At 40.0% G+C, this 19,172-nt stretch overlaps 1 protein-coding gene across 1 annotated transcript in view; it reads left to right on the top strand.

Moving 5' to 3' along the window:
- GTF3C1 (general transcription factor IIIC subunit 1) overlaps positions 1-19,172 on the top strand; it is a gene marked incomplete in the record, with an annotated part of 1,808,906 nt that overhangs the window by 537,209 nt on the left and 1,252,525 nt on the right. Inside the window, 1 exon segment of the mRNA XM_044089472.1 lies at positions 15,664-15,767. Within this exon segment, the coding sequence (XP_043945407.1) occupies positions 15,664-15,767 (104 nt within the window).

Below are 19,172 nucleotides of genomic sequence, written 5' to 3'. Positions count from 1 at the left end.
ACTGTTGCCCTCTTCCTCTACCAAATATATTTCTTCAACTCTTTATTAGTTATCCACAACTTCTGAGGTTGATAAAAATATGCCTGGCTTGAATACAAGACCGAGAGGACTAAAATCATTTTCACTGCTTGCATTTGAGCAAATCCATAATCAGGAGCTTCCAGTTTCTCATGTTTTGTACTCCCAGTGGAGCTGCAACATGAATAAGAGAGAAAAGATCTGCTTAGTTTATCAGAAAGTATGTTAGTCCTAAAGTCTTGGATAAGTAAAAAAAAAAAAGAAAAAGAAAAAAAAATACAGAAGTGTTTCTCTTATCAAGTTCTTCAGATATAATCACAAATTCAGCTTTGAATAAAAAGTTGGCAGAAGGAGATATTGTTTTTAGTGCATTTGAAAACAAAGTGTGTGAAAAGTTGTGAGTAGCATGTCGTCAATAAATAAGATCATTTAGTCACAGGCCATCATGAATAGACTGCAGAAAAAGTCTGCAGGATACATACCAATCAAGTACATATTTCTGAGTGCTGTAGACTCGGACATTAACTCCAGATATATTTAATGCTGCCATATGTTAAAATAAATGTTAAAGTTCTAGGACAAACCGCATACATGGTGGATTCCTACACACAGTCAGAGCAAACCTAACTATACCTGGCAGTCAAATTAAGCAAACTTAATGTGTGGATGCTTACCTGATAATGTAGTGATGTGATGTAAGGGTATCAGTTTGCAAGATGTGTGGAAGGTCACCTCACAACAAAATGGTTTTAGGCCTATGAGCCTATGCAGTATTCGGTGTAAAATCATAGAGAGGGATGCAAGGGAGTATATTCAGAATGACACAGTGACCTTTTGTTTCATAAACAGTATATGTTTAATGCCATAACTTGTTACATTCTTTGAAGAGGTAACAAACTACATTTCACAAGAGCATGCAAGTATGTTGCCTATCTTGTCATTTGCAAGGCAATCATCACTGATCTCCCATAATTGAAGAATTAAATAATATTAATGTATATGTTGTTAATGACGGAGACACTGGTTAATCAACAGGCCACTGGAGGTCATGGTGAGAATTGAACGTGGAAGTTTTAGTTGGTGTTACCAGTGGAGTCACGCAGGCTTGTATACTGAGACCAGTTTTTAGTGGACTGTTTTACTGAGATATAAAAGTTGGAAAATAAATTCTGGTTAGCCATACATGCTGGTGATTACAAGATGGGCAGTGCAATTACTTTATTAAAGGATGCTGAAGTTTCTCAAGATGGTCTACAGAAAATACATGTCTGTGCATTAATAATGATGTCTTCTTTTTTTAATTGATTAGTTTATTTTTGACATTGTAAATGATGCAAGTTATGATTAGAAATTAAACGTCAAATCATAAAAAAATTGCACAATCATTAATGATCTGGGGGCAACAATAGACAGCAGTTTAAGCTCTGACCAGTGCGAGGCTATCAAAACCAGGAAAACATATTTTGTAGCTCGTCTAATTCTAAAGGTGATGTCTTGTGCTTCAGCAAGATCATTGTCCTGCCTTTTTATAGTTTGTTGATTTAGCTTATTGTTGAGGGCAATGCCATGTTCTGCAACCTTCAAACAAGCCATCTGAGTTAACCTGAAAAGCTATGAGCTCTTACTAGAAAAAATGTTAGGGTTGGGTAACTTAAATTACTCAAAGGAGATTTGTGAAGACTATTCTTCTTTTAAGATATGTAGAGGTAAACTTTGTGTGGACTACAGGCCATTGTCTAATTTGACTGCTTGAAAGTCTGTGTCTGGAGCATGGACTTGGAGGGAGCTACTATCAAATGGGGCCTCTCGTACTGCAAATTACTATTAATTGATCAATACATTATTTTGCATCTTCTAGTCGTAAGAGGAGAGTTATTAACTTTCTGTAAAAAAGTTTTTGAAACATATATGGGAAGTCAAACATGTCAACAGGAGTTAAGGCAGTCAAACCTGTTGAAGGATAGAAGGTTGTAAGCTTGAATGATAAACCTGTGAGACTCCCAGTTCTTCCTGTGCCATTGTAGTTTAGTTCTTCTTTTGCAACCTGCTAAAGCTTCCTTCAGTTCCCTTTCTAATTTCTACTGTGGCAACTTCCTTTCTGTTTTCCATCTTACCCAGTGTTTAGTGTTGAATGCTACTGTATAACTTGTCAGACGTGACACCCCCATCTACCCTGTTGCTAGCTTCTCCTGTGTTTTTTTTTTTTTGTCCTTCCCATATAAGTTCATCACTAATTGTCAGTATTGCTTCTAACATTTGATGTTATGTTGTCCCTCTCGCCTTCTTTCTTACAGAATGGGTTTGGAGCCGATACTTTGCTCCGACTCAGCCACTACACTAGCTCAAAGTCTCTGACTTGGCTCGTGGCTGAACACCTCTCCCACAATGAATTGGAGTAATTCCTAGATCTCGTTTGCCGCTTGACGAGTTCGGATGCTCTCTTATTGGCCGTGGCTAGGTATTTTTTGATTACATTAAATAGCTGTTTTTTGACAAATTTCTTATTAGAGTTATTCTAGTCCTTAGTTTAGGTAGTTTACCCCTTTTGTAGGATTTTGGCATAATTCGTTTGTCGCCTGTTTGTCTGTTGCTTATTGGCCGTCTTTTTTTTCCCTGGGCCTATCCTATCCCTGTCAGTCTTGTGCTAATTGTGTATTTAACTTTAGCTCGTTTAAGTTAGAGAGTTAAAGGTAACCTGTTTTTTATTAGAGGGTTTGTGTTGTCTGTTTCCCGTCAGCTCCATTATGTCCATTTAATTTAGAGGGCCTAGCACCCATTTAACTTAGAGGGTAGATCTTTACTTCCCTGTACTGTTTTTTGTTGTGCATGTTTAGCTTCGTTTATTTGGTAAAAGTTTATTGCAGTTCACAGCATGTCTAAAGACTCTAGAGATAATGAACCCAAAGTCTCTGGGTTCAAGAAATGCCAACAATTCTCCCAAAAATGTCCATTACTGATGGGCACAGTGTGTATGTGTACTGCTTAGGTGCTTTTCACTTGCAGGAATCCGGCAGTTTTTGTCACTCCTTCAGCTCTTGAGTGTTGCATGAGAGGAAAAACAAACTGATTTTACAAGGTTTAATAAAGCCTTCTTTTGATGAGGCTTTACAATCTTCTCCTACATCTAGTCACAAGTCCAAGAGACCTTCTTCATCTTCTTCCTCCGCTTATTCAGAGCCTCCAAAGAAAATGCCTAAGTAGACTGAGAAATCTCTCTCCTTGGCTCTACTGCCTTCAGAACCGAGGGAGACCATCAGTACAGACAAATCTAGCTCTTCGGTTCCAAACACTTTGGAACCAGTAGAGAGTACTTCTCGGAGCTGGTCTGTGGAATTAGAACCAGTTTCTCCAAATTTGAGATCTCCTATTCTTCAAAGGTCTTGATTCCCCCACTGTTTCATCCAGGTCCTCTAGGAGCTTCTCTGATGCCGACATGGACAAGGTAGTGCGCAGGCTTTTGAAGTTGCCAGCGCTGGCAAAATTATTCTCTGCTCCAACCCCACCGGTCTCGGAGCCACCCAAGATGAGTACATCCACTATTCCTCCTCTGAGCCAAGTTGGATCTTCACTGTCGGAATGCCAGATACCTCCTGTGGTAGACCCTTTGATCCTGAGACCCCTTCGGGATTCTTCGGAACCGTTGCCTGTTCTGACACTTTCGGTGCCGCCTGGAGTGTCTAGGAGCCATAGTTCGCCGGTTGGTGGGGTCTTGGACCCGAGTCTCTTCGGTTCCTAGTTTGCCCCTCAGAATGTCGGAGCGGGTGAGCTCGGCTCCTGCATAGGCTTCTGAGACAATCTCCTTGGTGCTGGGGATTTCCTCCACTTCCTCGGAGCCGGGGGATGTCCTCGGAGCAGGGGGGGATCGGCCTTCGAGGTGATGAGAAGTGTGCTGTCCCCTCCTGCAGCTCTACTCAGGGATACTGGCATTCTTCCCCCTCAGGCACCGGCGTCTGCTTCAGCACCATCCTGTCCACAGGGCAGCAGAGATTCTGGGTCTCAGGAAGCCCCATCGGGAGAGCCCCACTCTTCCGAGACCTTCCCAGACTACCCGTCTGAGGAGCCGCTTCGGAAGAGGACATGCAAGAGGAAGCATGTAGACTCCCCTGATGAGTCCATCATTTCTGACACTGACCTCGAGGAAGCAGAAGGGTCCCCATGGTCACCCTCTGAAGAGATATCTCTTTGTCTGATATCCTAGAGATCCTAAAACAGAGAGGCGGCTGGAAGCCCATCAACCCTTCTGATGAGGAGTCAGTGTACCTGAAGGCTTTCTGATCTCAACCATCAGCCTCCTGGGTTTCTCCGCCTTTCGATGAGCTTATGGATTTGGTTAGTTGAAAGGTGTGGGAGTCACCAGACACTATTGAGCCAGTCCCTAGGAGGCTAAATAAGTTCCTGTCAGCTCCCTTGGATAAGGAATGTCTGTCTAAAGGCATACCCGTAGATGCTATGGTGGTGGCAGCAGCCACCAGAAAGGAACTCTGTGAGGCATCCTCATCTGTCCATCTACCGAATAAGGAACCTCGAATGATGAACAATATCAGGAAGCTTGTTGTCTCATCAGCGATTTTTCACCCTCAGATCGCTGAAGTACCTCACACACTTTGCAAGACGTCAAAGAGATCTCCTGAAGGAGTTAGGAGATGCTCTACAAGGTTCATTAGCTGTGGGAGTCTCAGAAGAAGTGACCGCCCAGCTATCCACCTTAAATTCCATAGTCAGCTCCTCCATGAGGCTGATATCATATGCTGCAGATGGTGCAAGCAGGGCAGCGGGTACTGGAGTTTCCCTGAGGAGGCACTCCTGGATGCACTTGTACAACTTTGCGGAGCCCTTCAAGTCTACCTTTACCAACACCCCCTTTTGATGGTTTCTCTCTTTTTGGACCAAAAGTCAAGGACACACATAATAGATGCGAGCAGGAAGGGAAAACTCTCTCTGCCATTGGACTGCGTTTTTCCGTACCTTCAAGACCTTATACTGAGGGCCAGAAGAGTGGAAAGATGTGGTTCAAAAGAGAGTTTTTCAAGACGCACGACGTGAGCCCTTCCCCAGGGGCAGAGGGGGAGGCAATAATGGTAGGCGTCACCCATGTGGCGGGGGGGGTCCACAAAACCAGGGTGACTGCAATTCCTTTCACGGCCGACCCCATCAGCGCTCCTGAGAGGAGGCCCAAATGCTCTTCTCTGGAGGCGGTTGGGGGGAGATTAACTTTGCACTCAGAAGCCTGGCGAAGTATCAGAAGAGACAAGTGGGTACAAAGTATAATATTCAGTGCATATTCCATTCCATTTTGCCAGCCCATTTCACAGACCAGAAAAATCCCAGATGTTCCACCCAGTCAGAGGGAACAAGCAACCACAGCAATCCAGGAGTTGCTAATCAAGAGTCATCTTAAAAGTCCCTGCAGACCAAATAGGATTGGGAATTTACTCAAGATTCTTTTGAGTCCCAAAAAGAACAGGGGACTGGAGACCCATTTTGGATCTCAGCAAGTTGAATGAATCTGTAAAAAGTCTATGTTCTGAATGGTGACACTGCAGTCTATGCTATTCTTTTTTTAGGGAAAGACAATTGGATGTACTTGGTAGACCTCCAAGATGTGTACTACGACATAAAAATGGACAGAGCACCAAGGAGTCATCTACGCTTCTGGCTGGGAGCCAGTCATTATCAGTTTCGAGCTCTGCCCTCAGAGTGTTCGCCAAACACATGGCAGTAGTAACGGCTCACTTGAGACTCCTGGGATTCCAAGTGTTTCTATACCTGGAGGACTGGCTCCTAACTGCCACCAACAACCATCTACTTCTACAGGCCAGGGACACTACACTGGAACTTTGTGTTCAGTTAGGCATAACAGTGAATTTTCAAAAGTCTGCCTTGTTGCCTTGTCAACGTATTATATTTATCGGGGTAGATCTAGACACTCTCTGTATGATGTCTTGCCTTCTGCCTGACAGAGTCTGTGTCCTCAGAGAGCAAATAGTCGACATTCTTTCCAGGAGAAAAGTAGAAGCAAAAGTAGTCCTACCACTTCTTGGAACCATGGCATCAACCATAACTCTTGTCCCCCCCTAGACATGATGTACATGAGGATCCTCCAGTGGCTTCTGTTTGCTCAATGGTCTCCTCAAGAAATTCCTATGTCCCGCAGGTAACAATAACAAATTCATGCTAGAGAGAGCTCCAGTGGTGGCTTCAGTCCGATTATGTGACGATCGGAAGATCCTTTGTTCCACAACAGCCTGTTGCTACGGTGACCACAGATGCTTCCCCGATAGGGTGTGGGGGGGGCATTATCTGGGAAGAACAGTCCAAGACACATGGCAAGAACACGAGGCTCAGTTGCACTTTGGTGTTCTAGAGATGAGAGCAGTGCTTTTGGCATTGCAAGCACTTCAGGACTCTCTTCCACTAGGAATGATTGCAATTCAGTCAGAAAACATGTCCGTAGTCTGGTACATAAGGAAGGAGGAACCAAATCATACCCCCTTTGTTGATTGCAGTTCAGTCAAGCAACATATCCGTAGTCTGGTACGTAAGCAAGGAGGAACCAAATCACACCATCTTTGTCGAGAGGTACTAAGAGTATGGCAGTGGGCAATCTCTTTCCAACGTTTTCTGGTAGCAACGCATATCCCGGGGAAATCCAATGTGATAGCCGACAAGCTTAGGGCGATTTTAATGCCTCATGAGTGGTCTGTGAAACAGAGCATAGCGGACAAGATTTTCCGAACTTGGGGCCAGCCTTGCTGCGACCTATTTGCAACCACCCTGAATACCAAATGCAGCAGCTACTTTGCCCTAATCCCCCCAGTGGGGGAGACACCGAGAGACACACTCGTCCACAATTGGCCCTCGGAACTACTGTATGCATTTCCTCCCTTTCCGCTAATTCCCAAAGTCATTCAGAAAGCCAAAGTCTTGGGAAGGAGGCTAATTCTCATTGCTCCATATTGGCCCCATCAGATTTGGTTCCCCTTCCTCTGGCCTCATCTTCAGGAGAAAGGTCGTTCTGGTTTAGCTAAACTGGTTCCTTCTGTTGATGTGGCTTAGTACTATTACATACTGAACAAGATACAAGTGTTCTCTCAATGTCTTGTGACACAGAAGGCCAAAATACTAGTCTTCTCGCCCTTCTTTTGGTAGAGTCAGTACCTGGGTGACCACGATGCAAGATAGTAATGTACTCTTGTTGCAAGGACTTTGGAACAATTACTTTTGGACCTTTCATAATGATACCTTTGTCAGACAAAATCTCATCTCTGTATGGAAAATAAGGTTGCATTTCTTGTGGTAAACTGGATTACTTTGACTGCTGTCCTTGATTGACAAAGTGAAAAGTAATCTTCGGTGCACCTCCACAGCTTTAGTTGCACTCGTCTGAAGAACTTTTAAAAACAAACAATAGAAACAGTGGTAATAAAAACAGTCACAGTCAAACTTTAGCATGGAGAGCTATAGCAACAGATAAGCCATGCTAAAGTTTGACTGTGGCTGTTTTTATTACCATTGTTTCTATTAAAAGTTTGTTTTTAAAAGTTTTTAAAAGTTCTTCAGAAGAGTGCAACTAAAGCTGTGGAGGTACACTGAAGATTGCTTTTCATATTTTTCTTGTTTCATTTGGTTACCTTTGGCAGTCTGGCAGTGTTTCAAATTGAATTGATAAAGTGGTTGAGCCTTTGTAAAACTGGATCTGTGGCTGTGTAATCTCTCAACTCAAGGTGTGTGGAAGGAAAATTTCTCAGTTCCATGACTTCAAAATCAAGGCTCTCATTCTCATGCTGATCTGTGGTGTTTCTGGACGATCTGGATAAGGTATTGGCAAGATAAAGAAGTTTGCCTTTCTTGTAGACGAGATTGAAATTGTGCTTTTGCAATCTCAGCATCATGTGTTGCAGTTGGGCTGGAGCTGGATAGATAGGCTTTCTCAAGATAGTTACTAATGGTTGGTGGTCTATTTTGATTTGGATAGGTCTACCATAAACATAATCGTGGAACTTTGAATATGCAACACAGTTGCCAAAAGCTCTTTCTTGATGTGGGCATACTGCATTTCAGTTTGGGTAAGAGTTCTCTGTGCATATAGACAGCAGGTTGATCCTCTTGTAAAATGGCTTCACCAAGACCAAATTTCAAAGCATCACAAGAAAGTATAAATGGCTTGTGAATATCCTGGTATCTGAGAGTTGGCGGACTAGCAGTTCTCTGTTTCAGGACATCAAATGATGTGTGGTGTTGCTCTAACTGACCAGGATACATATTTGTTGGCTCTCTAAGCGGTGCTGATAGTTGCCTCAAGTCTGGAATAAACTTGCCTAGGTAGTTTACCATGCCAAGAAAACGTTGCAGGGCTTGAACATTGTCTGAAGATGGCATCTCTAGAATGGCTGTTTGCTGTGAAAGGGTCTGGTCGTAGGCCTGTACTCATAAATAAATGACCAACATAAGTAACTTCTTACAGCCTGAATTTGCATTTGTGAGGACTGAGCTTAAGATTCACTTGACATGCCCTTTCCAAAACTTTTCTGATGTTTCTGTCATGCTCTGCTTCATCATAACCTCCTACTAGTATGTCGTTTACTATGATAGCAGAACGATACCCAGAAAAAAATTTGCTCCTTTGCATGTTGAAAGACTTCACTTGCAGAATTTATCCCAAATGACATTCTGAAAAATCTGTACCTGCCAAACAGAGTACTGAACGTAGTGAGAAATGAGTATTGTTTGTCGAGCTGAATTTGCCAAAATGAACTCTCTACATCTAAGACAGAAAAAATAGTGGCATTTGGCATCAAGGCTGCGACTTCTTCGACTGTGCATTGGATGATGAGGTCTTTTTAGCACTTTTTTCAAATCTTATCTTACATATTCTGGGGTCATCTGAACTTTTCATGTGAGCTACCACCATGGAAGATAACCGTTCAGTTGGAGTTTGAACTAGACAAATCACACATTGTCTGAGCATTTTTTCTAACTCTGCCTTGACTCTGTTCTGCATGGCTATTGGAACTTTTTGTGCTGCCTGATAACTGTATTGACCTCTGGATCTAACTTCATGGAGTACACAACTGGAAGTTTGATAGATTTTCTTCGAAAATATCAGCATAGGTCAAATAAAATGTACTGGCCGAAATTAGAGTAGTGGTCTTTTAAGTTAACATGATGGGCTACCTTACTAAATGAAAGCAGTCCCATTTTCAGACTGTCTTTGAGCCCTAATAATGACTGGACGTGCCTCTTGACCACATAAAATAGCAAGTCATAGCTTCTTCCAGCAGAGTAACATAAAAGCACTATTGAGCCTTCGGTTTGAATTTCTTCGCTTCCATAAGGGACAAGCTTCGCACACCTTGCCAAATTAAGCCTTTTACCATGACACACACTCACAAATGTTTCTGCAGACATAACATTGCACTTGGAACCTGCATCAGCTTTGAGCTCTGTGGGTTTGTCATTTATCCGAACCAGACCTCCCAACCATACCGAATTACTCGGTATTTACCGAGTTTTGGGGTCCAAATGAAGGGGTGCCACGATTCCCGATTGGCACCCCTTCATTTACGATTTTTTTGCTTCATTTTTTTTTATTTTTTAAAAAATCGCGCTGTCGGAGCTGACGTCATCACGTGTGGGATGACGTCAGCGCCGTCAGGGCTACCAGCCAGTCGGAATTGAGCTAAAGGAGCTCGCGTCATTATTTCCGGCTATTTCCAGCTGGCTGCGTAGTGCGAGCGGGAATACTGAGCAGCAAGAAGTTGAACCTTACCAGGCAGGCCGCAGGAACATTAATGGCAGGCAGTAATGTTGCTCATCAGTTTTTTTCCAAGTCGGGCCGGCTGCGAGCAAGTATACAGCAGCAATGGGAAATGGGAATTATAGGCAGCCGCAGCACTGCAGCAGTACCATATCAGTTTTATTTTTCCAAGCAGCAGGCAGGCATCGTGAGCAGGTAAGCATGGGACAATTATTTGTGGATAGTGTATTTATGTGTTGTGCATCTGTGCACATGTCCGCAATCCCCTTCATTGCTATTTGTTTTCTTTGGGCTCGCATTTGCACTGGTAACTTCTTATTTGAATGCATTTGGGCTCCGTAAGAAACAGATTAATTTACAAACAAAGTCTGGTGTTGGTAACTTCTCATTTAGAAATGAATTCATTTACAGTTGCCTAATAACTTATTTGAATGCACAGCATGCTTTGGGCTCCTTAAGAAAATTTCTTTACTGTTGTTTGAAGTTCCGTTTCGCTCATTGCTATTTGTGCTCGCATTGCATTCGTATTCGTAACTTCTTATTTGAATGCACTAGCAATAGCATGCTTTGGGGTCTGTATTTCTCTGTAAGAAACAAACTAATTTTCTTTACTGCTATTTGAAATAGTTTCCATACAGAGACAGTTGCATTGGTAACGTCTTATTTGAATGAACTGTCTGGCTGGCACTAGTAATGTCAATGTATTTGACTGTTGAACCGTGTGTGTAGTAGTTTACTGAGAAACAATTGTCATTGTTTAAAGTTCTGTATACTGCTCTTTGAAGTGTGTGCTTTGGGCATTGGTAACTTCTTCTTTGAATTAACTGGCAGCCGCAACACTAATAAAATCTTATTTAAAGTGTACTGAGAGACAACTAATTGCACTAGCATGCTTTGGGCTCCATAAGAAACAGATCTGTTTACAATTGCACTGGCTCTTATTCAGAAATGGAACAGATTTGTTTACAATTGCACTAATAACGTCTTATTTGAATGCACTAGCATGCTTTGGGCAGCTGGGCTCCGTAAGAAAATGTCTTTACTGCTGTTTGAAGTTCCGTTTCCTGCATTGCTATTTGTTTTTATTTGGGCTCGCATTGCACTCGTAACTTTTTGTTTGAATCCACAAGCAATATCACATGCTTTGGGGTCTGTAAGAAACAGATTTGTTTTCTTTACTGCTCTTTCAAGTACAGTTTACTCCATAGAGAGACAGTTGCATTGATGACTTCTTTGAATGAACTGTCTGGCTGACACAAACGTCAGCGTATTTAACTGTTGAACTGTGTGTAGTTTACTGAGAGAAAATTGCCACTGTTATTTGGCGTTCCATTTACTTCTCTTTGAAGTGTGTACTTTGGGCATTGGTAACTTATTTGAATTAACTGGCAGCAGTAACATCTTATTTTAAGTGTGTAGTTTACTGAGACAAACATCGTATTTGAAATGTGTAGTTTACTGAGAGACAATTAATTGCACTAGCATGCTTTGGGCTCCATAAGGAGCAGCCTTTTCTTTGGGCTGGTACATTCCTTACTGAGAAACATCTTATTTGAATTTTGTGTGTGTATGTGTATATGTAGCTCTTCAGAAAGATACGTTTAGTGCTGCTTATGGTAAGTTGGTTTGTGTTAGTAATAGTAGCACAACAGGTAGAACACTTGCTTTTGATGCAGAAGGCTGTGTGGGTTCTACTTCCACAGTATGTAGATTGCTGATATTGTACTGTTATACTTTTAAAGGGGCTGGATGCTGCAGTCTTGAGAGTGTCCTTTTTGGCAGAGATGCCTAGTAACTATATGAATCTGTTATCAGTTTGCCATCTATAAGTGGCTTATTGTTTTAATGTAACATGAGCAATTTATTCAAGGGCAATGGGTACTTTATTTGTAGATGAAACAATGAATATAAAGTTAACCTCTTCATTGGTTACACATCTCTTTAATGCGAAATTATTTAGATCCGACTTTTACTTCTGTAGAGATTGTGCATGTTTACTGATACTGGTGGATTGTAGAAGTTTGAGCAGACTTTTATGATGGAAATATTCTGAACTGGGCAGTTTTGTCATTATTGGTTCATCATGCATTTTGTTTCATTGCCTGCTGGAAGAATATTCAAACAATAAATTTAAAATGCGCTGTAAGTCTAAAGAAGTGTGCTGTGTTATACAAGGAATATAATTTAATAAAGTCAGGAAGGTATATAAAAGAACCCATAGGTTTCTTTTGTGTGCAAGGGGTCTGTGATTTGAAAACAGATGAAAGGTAATCTTATTCCACTACCACTGGGCAGATGCATTTTCTTTGGATGTGGTGCAGGTATCAATGCTGTTTCAATGAATGTGAGTTTTAAGGGCAGATACATTTTAATGCTAAGTCTGCTTTCATTGTGAGACAGTATTGCTTTGTTTCTCAGAAGTCTATTAGTGTTTGTGGAACTGAAGCAGTATGCACATTAGTGTTTATGGTAAATGGGGTGAAATAGCCAGGTAATGGGACATTGGAATGGCTGTAGGGGGACTCTGGTGCCATATTTTGGTTGTCTGTTCTTCAGTTTGCATTTGAAAGTTGGTATCCCACAGGTCCACTGGAGTGGGCGGGGTTACATAATTGTGTATGCAAATTTTATGTTAATCAGCGTACAGATTTGTACCTATTTTTCATGGGCCTTGTCCAGATTTTTGATGTTTCCAGGTTGAGAGGTATGTACATGACACGTTGTAGATGGTCACTCGTCCACTTCTCCCATTTTGTATTGCAACCTTCTGAGTGGATTTGGAAGTTAAGTGTTCCTTTTTTGTGGGAATTGTCTAGTTTGATTCAGGTTTATGGTGTTCTGTGCTATCCCTTTTCATTTTTCTTTTCTTAATTTACTCACAAAGTTTAACTGGGTGAGTGACCTGGTCCTGGGCCAAATGCAAGTACAGTATGTCAAACTATATTACTGCAGTGAGATGTTACAAAAAAGAAGGAATAATTACTATACCCATTGATGAAATAAAAGTACAATAATTTGTTAGAAGAATTTTGTGAAGTTCAAACAAAACACTGCTGTTGTGAAAAAGGAGCATTGAATAGTTTTATAATACGCACTAACAAAGAAAAGTACAATGAGATAGCAGACTTTAGTTACGAAATTGAAAGTTGGAGGAAAAAGGCAAGACTGCTTTAATAAAAGGTGTTTGACTTATTTTCATTCACATTCATTTGTCATTTACATGGGTTTTCCTATTTATCAGTGCATTCATGTTCTCTTTCCCTCTTCTTTTAAACATTTTCATTCTGTTGGATTTGTTTTCTGTACCTTGTAGATTCATAGTATACCTTTATCTGTATTGCCTTCTTTTTGGCACCATTAAACTCTTTTTTAAACTAATTGAGTAAGTGAATTAGTCTTCTAAGACTGCCTTCTTTTTGGCACCATTAAACTCTTTTTTAAACTAATTGAGTAAGTGAATTAGTCTTCTAAGACTGATACTCTATGTTGAGGGCACATCCAACATACATATGAACAAGTTAGTGTAGCAAGTCTTCCAGCGTATCTTTGTAGGGGGAGGAAATGCGAGTTTTTGTGGAAAATGTATGCGTGCATGAAGAGAACATGCAAAGCTTCACACTTAATGTCAGGCTTGAATCCCTGGCCCTGCATCTTTGTGACAAAATTTGCTGCTAAGTTGCCATGCTGCCTGTTTGCCCAGTCCATGCATTTTAAGTTTTGTTTCTTAGCCATCTTCCTTTTGAAGCTATCTGTTTTCTCTTTCTCTTATTACTCTATTTGATTTTACTAGGGACCAATGCCTGCTGGCCCCCCACACCTACTTTCTTGTTTTTCTTCTTCCTGAAATCTCATACTTTTGTATTGCTTTGTACTTGTGGCTGATATTACTTTTTTATGTGCCTCCTCTTTCATTAAAGGCAGAATCCTGTTAGGCTTTGCTGTCTTTATCATTTATTTCTACTGCTCTTTTCCCAGTAATGCTGTCCTCAGTCTTGGTGGCCCAGTGTTTCTGTTCTGTCTTCAGTCTTAACTGACATATTCTCTTTCCAACATTTCTACTGTTTAATTAGCCAATAACTATAGCTCCTGACTTCTCTTTTCTCCCCATTCTACTTGTCTGGGTCTTTGCTTCCTGATTGTCAGGTGCCAGCTGTATTCTTGTAAATCGATTATATCTCCTCCTTCTTAGAGCCTGGACATAGTCTCTCTGACTTGCTTCTTTTAGGCCCAGTTTAATGTGTAGGGAAGTCCTCAGTTTCTCTTGAAATACCAAATAGCATCTTTCTCCCTGTCTCCCAGAAGTCCAGCTTGGCAGGATCTCAGACAGGGCACCTGTAACTGTTAATTTTCTGAACAAAACATGGTAGAAATGTAGTAAGCATTTTTATAGCTCTGCTGACACTTTTTAACTTTTTGCATTTTTCTGTCTTTATAACACAAACTTTCGTCTCATAAATGATGTATAGAATGAATATGTTGTACTTCGTGAAATCATGTTTGTGGATATGGTTAAATACAGCCCCCCCCCCTTTCTCTGCCTGTTGGAAGCTTAATCCCTTGTAATACTCCATCTGCAACAAAATACTATTAGCTGTGCATCTGTCTAGCTTTGTGAGTGACCTGTCACTAATGTTCTCCTTTTAGAGTGATTCTGTGCTTACTGAATGGCATTGTCTGTTTCACTTCAAGTTTCCTGTCTGGGTAGGAAGGCATAACTTCACTGTTAAAATCATTCTGGACATTCACTGTGTTGATTCATGTATACACATTGCTATGCCAGTGCCATTTGCTTGAGTGTGGTTGTGTCTTCAGGAGACAGCATGTACAGTCCTTTATCTACATGTACCTTAAACTTTCAGCTTCCATTCTCAGCTCATTTATTATAGGGTACTCACTTTTTCTTGCATCTTCTTTGCTATCTTGCTGGCACTAAGCTGTCGTTTTTTTTTTTTATTTTCAGTTTAGCTGTGAAAAGAATTTGTCAAAATGAAACACAACAATATCTCTTTGTCATGGAACACTGAAACTTGTTCCAGAACAAAAATACAGCATCTATACATTATAAAATGTTTGCACTTTTTGAAGTTCAGACAAAACAGTGTCCAGTGAAAGCCTCAAAGCTACACCATAAGGAGTCTCATCCAAACTACTTGGAACTCATTAAGCACTTCTCTGGTCATAGACTTTATCAAGACTTTATGGTTTCAGGTGATTTAGACCATGTTATACATTTTACTACTTTTCTCAATGAATATCTTACATTTTACAGAGTTTATTCTTAAGACTGCTATTTAACTATTTTTGTGAAAAAATAATTGTGTTTTAGTCAGTTTATTACAAACTTCACAGGAGCAATTGGCGAAAATTAAACTTCCTTCTGAAGCAACATGAAACTCTTCTCTTCTCCAGTTTTGCTTTTGATATGATCAGCTGTAGTTCTTAATATCAAGAGTAGATGGATCAGTGGCCATTAAAATGGAAAAAAGCACATCAGCTAGTCTACATATCACTGCAACGCACACAGAGTCACACGGCACATGCATACACAAACGCACACTCAGGTGAAATACCATGTAGCATTTCATATCCAGACTCACAAACAGGCTGTGTACATGGTCAAACAGATTATTATAACCACTTCAAGAGTGCACTTAATCTTGGGATAAGTGACAATCGGGACATAGTCACACAGACTGAGCATATATTAGGAGAAGTTGTGCTTATAGATATAGCACTCAGCTCAGTTTTAGTGGAATTATCTAAGACTTTGTTCTGAGTGTCATTGCTGACTTCAGATGGATGAGTAATCATTTTTGTCTCTGCACCTTTGAGTGATAGCAGAACATGTACTGGGACATAATAGCTGTGTCTTTGTTTCTTCCCTACAGGTGGAGTTTGTTGTGCACCCTTCTGTCCTCCCTACTGATCCGCTGGTGAAAAGTGCTATTGAGCAAGTTCGGTTCCGTATCTCCAGCTCATATACCGCTCACAGGTCAGTAGTCTCAAGTGGGAGTAAGCATTAGTGAGCAGTACAGCAGCTAGCTGCACATGTACCTGATGTAACAAAACTGAGAGACAAAAAGTTACTGGAAAAAGAGAGTGGAAAACAACTGAAACTATGCAAGGTCTCTGGAAAATGACCAATTAATTAACATGAATAAAGAGATATGGACTATGACAGAGAGAATCCTTTAAATACTGTATTATGTTGAATTATGTTAAGATACTACTTTTGCAAAAAAAGGTGCCTAAAATCCTGGGAACCAGAAATATGAGAGATTGTCAGCCCATATGTGTGTATAATAGAATGGATGGAAGATGCTACTCTCCCAGTGTAGTTATCAAGTTTTTAACTTGGTAAGTAAACTAGCTTGCTAGCTCTCTTCAGCTGCAACCCAGACCAATTAAGGTACAGTCACAAGAGATATAGCATCTGTGAAAAATAATTAAAAGTGTAGTTAATGTTTATATTACAAACGTAAATAATAGTATGCATTTAAGGATTTAGATTGCTATGAAGTGGTCACATTGTATAGGGCACCAAAGCCAAGGAAGGCAGCCAACCAGTAAACTCCAATGGTGATGACCAGTTTCTTGTATTAAAACTCTTTTAATCAAAAAACACATACAGGTTAAGCGCTTTCACCTAGTACCAATACCAGGCTTCTTCAGAGCACTTTAAATCAAACTCAGTGCGCTTAAATACTTTACAATTCGTCATGTGACCCTCCCCCAATGAACATCAAATATGTTTATTTACAGATATCTGCAAATTAGTTTAAAATTGTTCACGAATCTTACTTGTAATAAAACCACTTCTAAATCATAAGTGAGACAATCCTGAACAAAAAGTCCAGCAAAAAAACTATATAATAAAACTTGCAATGCAATATAAACGAGACTTGGTACCACATGAAATACCACTCTAGAGGCATTAAATTAAAATCAACAATAGGTCGTATGTTTGTCCAAAAATGAATATAATAACCTTACTCTTAAAACCATAGAAAATAATACAAATAATGAGTAAATAATAACATCTATTAAATCCCCTTCATAATGTAGCAGCTCTTAGTTTGAGGACGCTACTGATGTTAATATTATCGTTTAACCCCGGAGCTTTCCTGGCATCCAATTTTAGTTGCCAAAGCAACTCCCTATATTCTAATTTCGATTCCCAATTGCCACCCCTAGGGTCCAAATCCACCTGTTCCAAAACAAAAAACTTTAAAACCATATTATTACAAATTAGGGAATGCTTGTAAAAGGCATTAGTCTCTTTTCTTTTTTCTTTCATTTATTCATTATTTGTATTATTTTCTATGGTTTTAAGAGTAAGGTTATTATATTCATTTTTGGACAAACATACGACCTATTGTTGATTTTACTTTAATGCCTCTAGAGTGGTATTTCATGTGGTACCAGGTCTCGTTTGTACTGCATTGCAAGTTTTATTATATAGTTTTTTGCTGGACTTTTTGTTCAGGATTGTCTCACTTATGATTTACAAGTGGTTTTATTACAAGTAAGATTCGTTAACAATTTTAAACTAATTTGTAGATATCTGTAAATAAACATATTTGATGTTCATTGGGGGAGGGTCACATGACATATTGTAAAGTATTTAAGCGCACTGATTTTGATTTAAAGTGTTCTGAAGAAGCCTGGTATTGGTACTAGGTGAAAGCGCTTAACCTGTATGTGTTTGTTGTATTGTACGTTCCTGGATTAAAAGAGTTTTAACACAAGAAACTGGTTATCACCATTGGAGTTTACTGGTTAGCTGCCTTCCTTGGCTTTGGTGTTTTTTGCAGTATTGTGCTTCTTTTGTCCTTCACATTGTATAGGTGCATTCTATACATTTGCAAAATTTTACAAATATGTTGTCACCTGCAACAGCTACTAGCTAGAACTGGCTCAGTAAGAAGTGTATATCATATGCATCTGTAACTTTAAAGCTTTGTATTAAAGTTATAGATGTAGCTGCAAAAAATAAGAAAATATACAATTGGAAGTTTATTCATAGTTTATGCTGGTGGAGTAGCGTTTTTCATACTTTTAATTACTGCAGATATGAAGAATAGTGAGTGGGCAGATCGTGAGAGATCGTCTTTCTTTGCGAACATACATTTTTTTTTTGGTTAAAACAGTATAAATACGTGAGCAAGAGACCATTATTTTTTTTGACATTTGTTGTATAGTTGCTTGTCCTGTCATTTTACCTGTTTCATAAAATGCTTCTGACTACTACTTTTACCACAAAAGGTGTTCACTGTTGCTTAAAATAATGTCTGATTTCCAGAATTGAACTGCCACAAAGCCTGAAGGTATTATGTTAATTTGTTTAAACTGAAGTTATAAACTGCAGTGGTCCCTTTATCATGCACCATATTTATTAATCCAATAAAGATGCATCATTCTGAAATCTGTGTATCACTTGATTTGTCACAGGTATTTTTAGGTTGGTGCTGTATTGCTGTGGCAGAACTATCCTTGCCCCCCTCCCCTTGTCTGCTGACCATCTGGGCAGTTGCTGTGATCTCAGCCCATTTACCCCCACTCAGGTCAAGAGCTGGTTGCTGTGTGGCCACCATAGTACTGACCAGAAAATGAAAGTACTTGACCCCCCCCCCCTTCTGTGTGGTCATCACTGTCATACAGAACCAACAAGGAGTATCTGGACAGCAGGCCTTCTGTTGTATTAACAACTGAACAGGAATGGAAAACACTGACCTTTCTGTATGGATTGAACACAGAACCCCCAGCATTCCATGTGGTTGTCACTGCAACTTGTCTAGCAAGGAGTCTGTGGACAGTAAGATACCTAATGCCCTTAAGAGAATAGGTCTTCCTTTCAACTAGGAAACCACCACAATAGTGATGTTTTGAACACACAAGCATCCCAAGCAAAACAAACCATTAACTTAGTATTGTATTAACTGAGAGATGAGCACAGCCACTTAAGTGTACAAACTTTGTTTATGCGTTACTGCATTTTTCTTTCGACTTTGAGTCTCTTAATTTTGTTTTCTGTTTTATGTCTGTATTTTGTTGCATAGGTTAAGCTTTTGCAGCATTTTAATGTGGTATTTCATGTGTATTTAATCATGTTTAGACAGATTTTGAAGTTTGTTCAGTGAAATTGTTTTTATATTTATACCATAACCTCTGTGATGTGTAATTCCAATATTTGTTTAACTATGTTCATGGACTGTTGTGCTAAAATTTTTAAGCTATATTGCTGCTGAATTTTAAAATGGTAATTATTTTATCTATTATTATTTAACTTTGTACTGATTACCTGAGATGAAGCGGTAAAAAGGCACTCTGCATGCAAGTTGCTGTAAATTTACTAAATAAAAATAAGGACACATGACTGATGCGGGGCAAGGAGGCT

The sequence above is a fragment of the Protopterus annectens genome, chromosome 12.part0, assembly GCF_019279795.1.
Source record: "Protopterus annectens isolate FY-2018-M chromosome 12.part0, PAN1.0, whole genome shotgun sequence".
NCBI classification, from domain to species: Eukaryota; Metazoa; Chordata; order Ceratodontiformes; family Protopteridae; genus Protopterus; species Protopterus annectens.
Note: the sequence above shows the minus strand (reverse complement) of the source record. Positions and strands in the feature narration are given on the sequence as shown.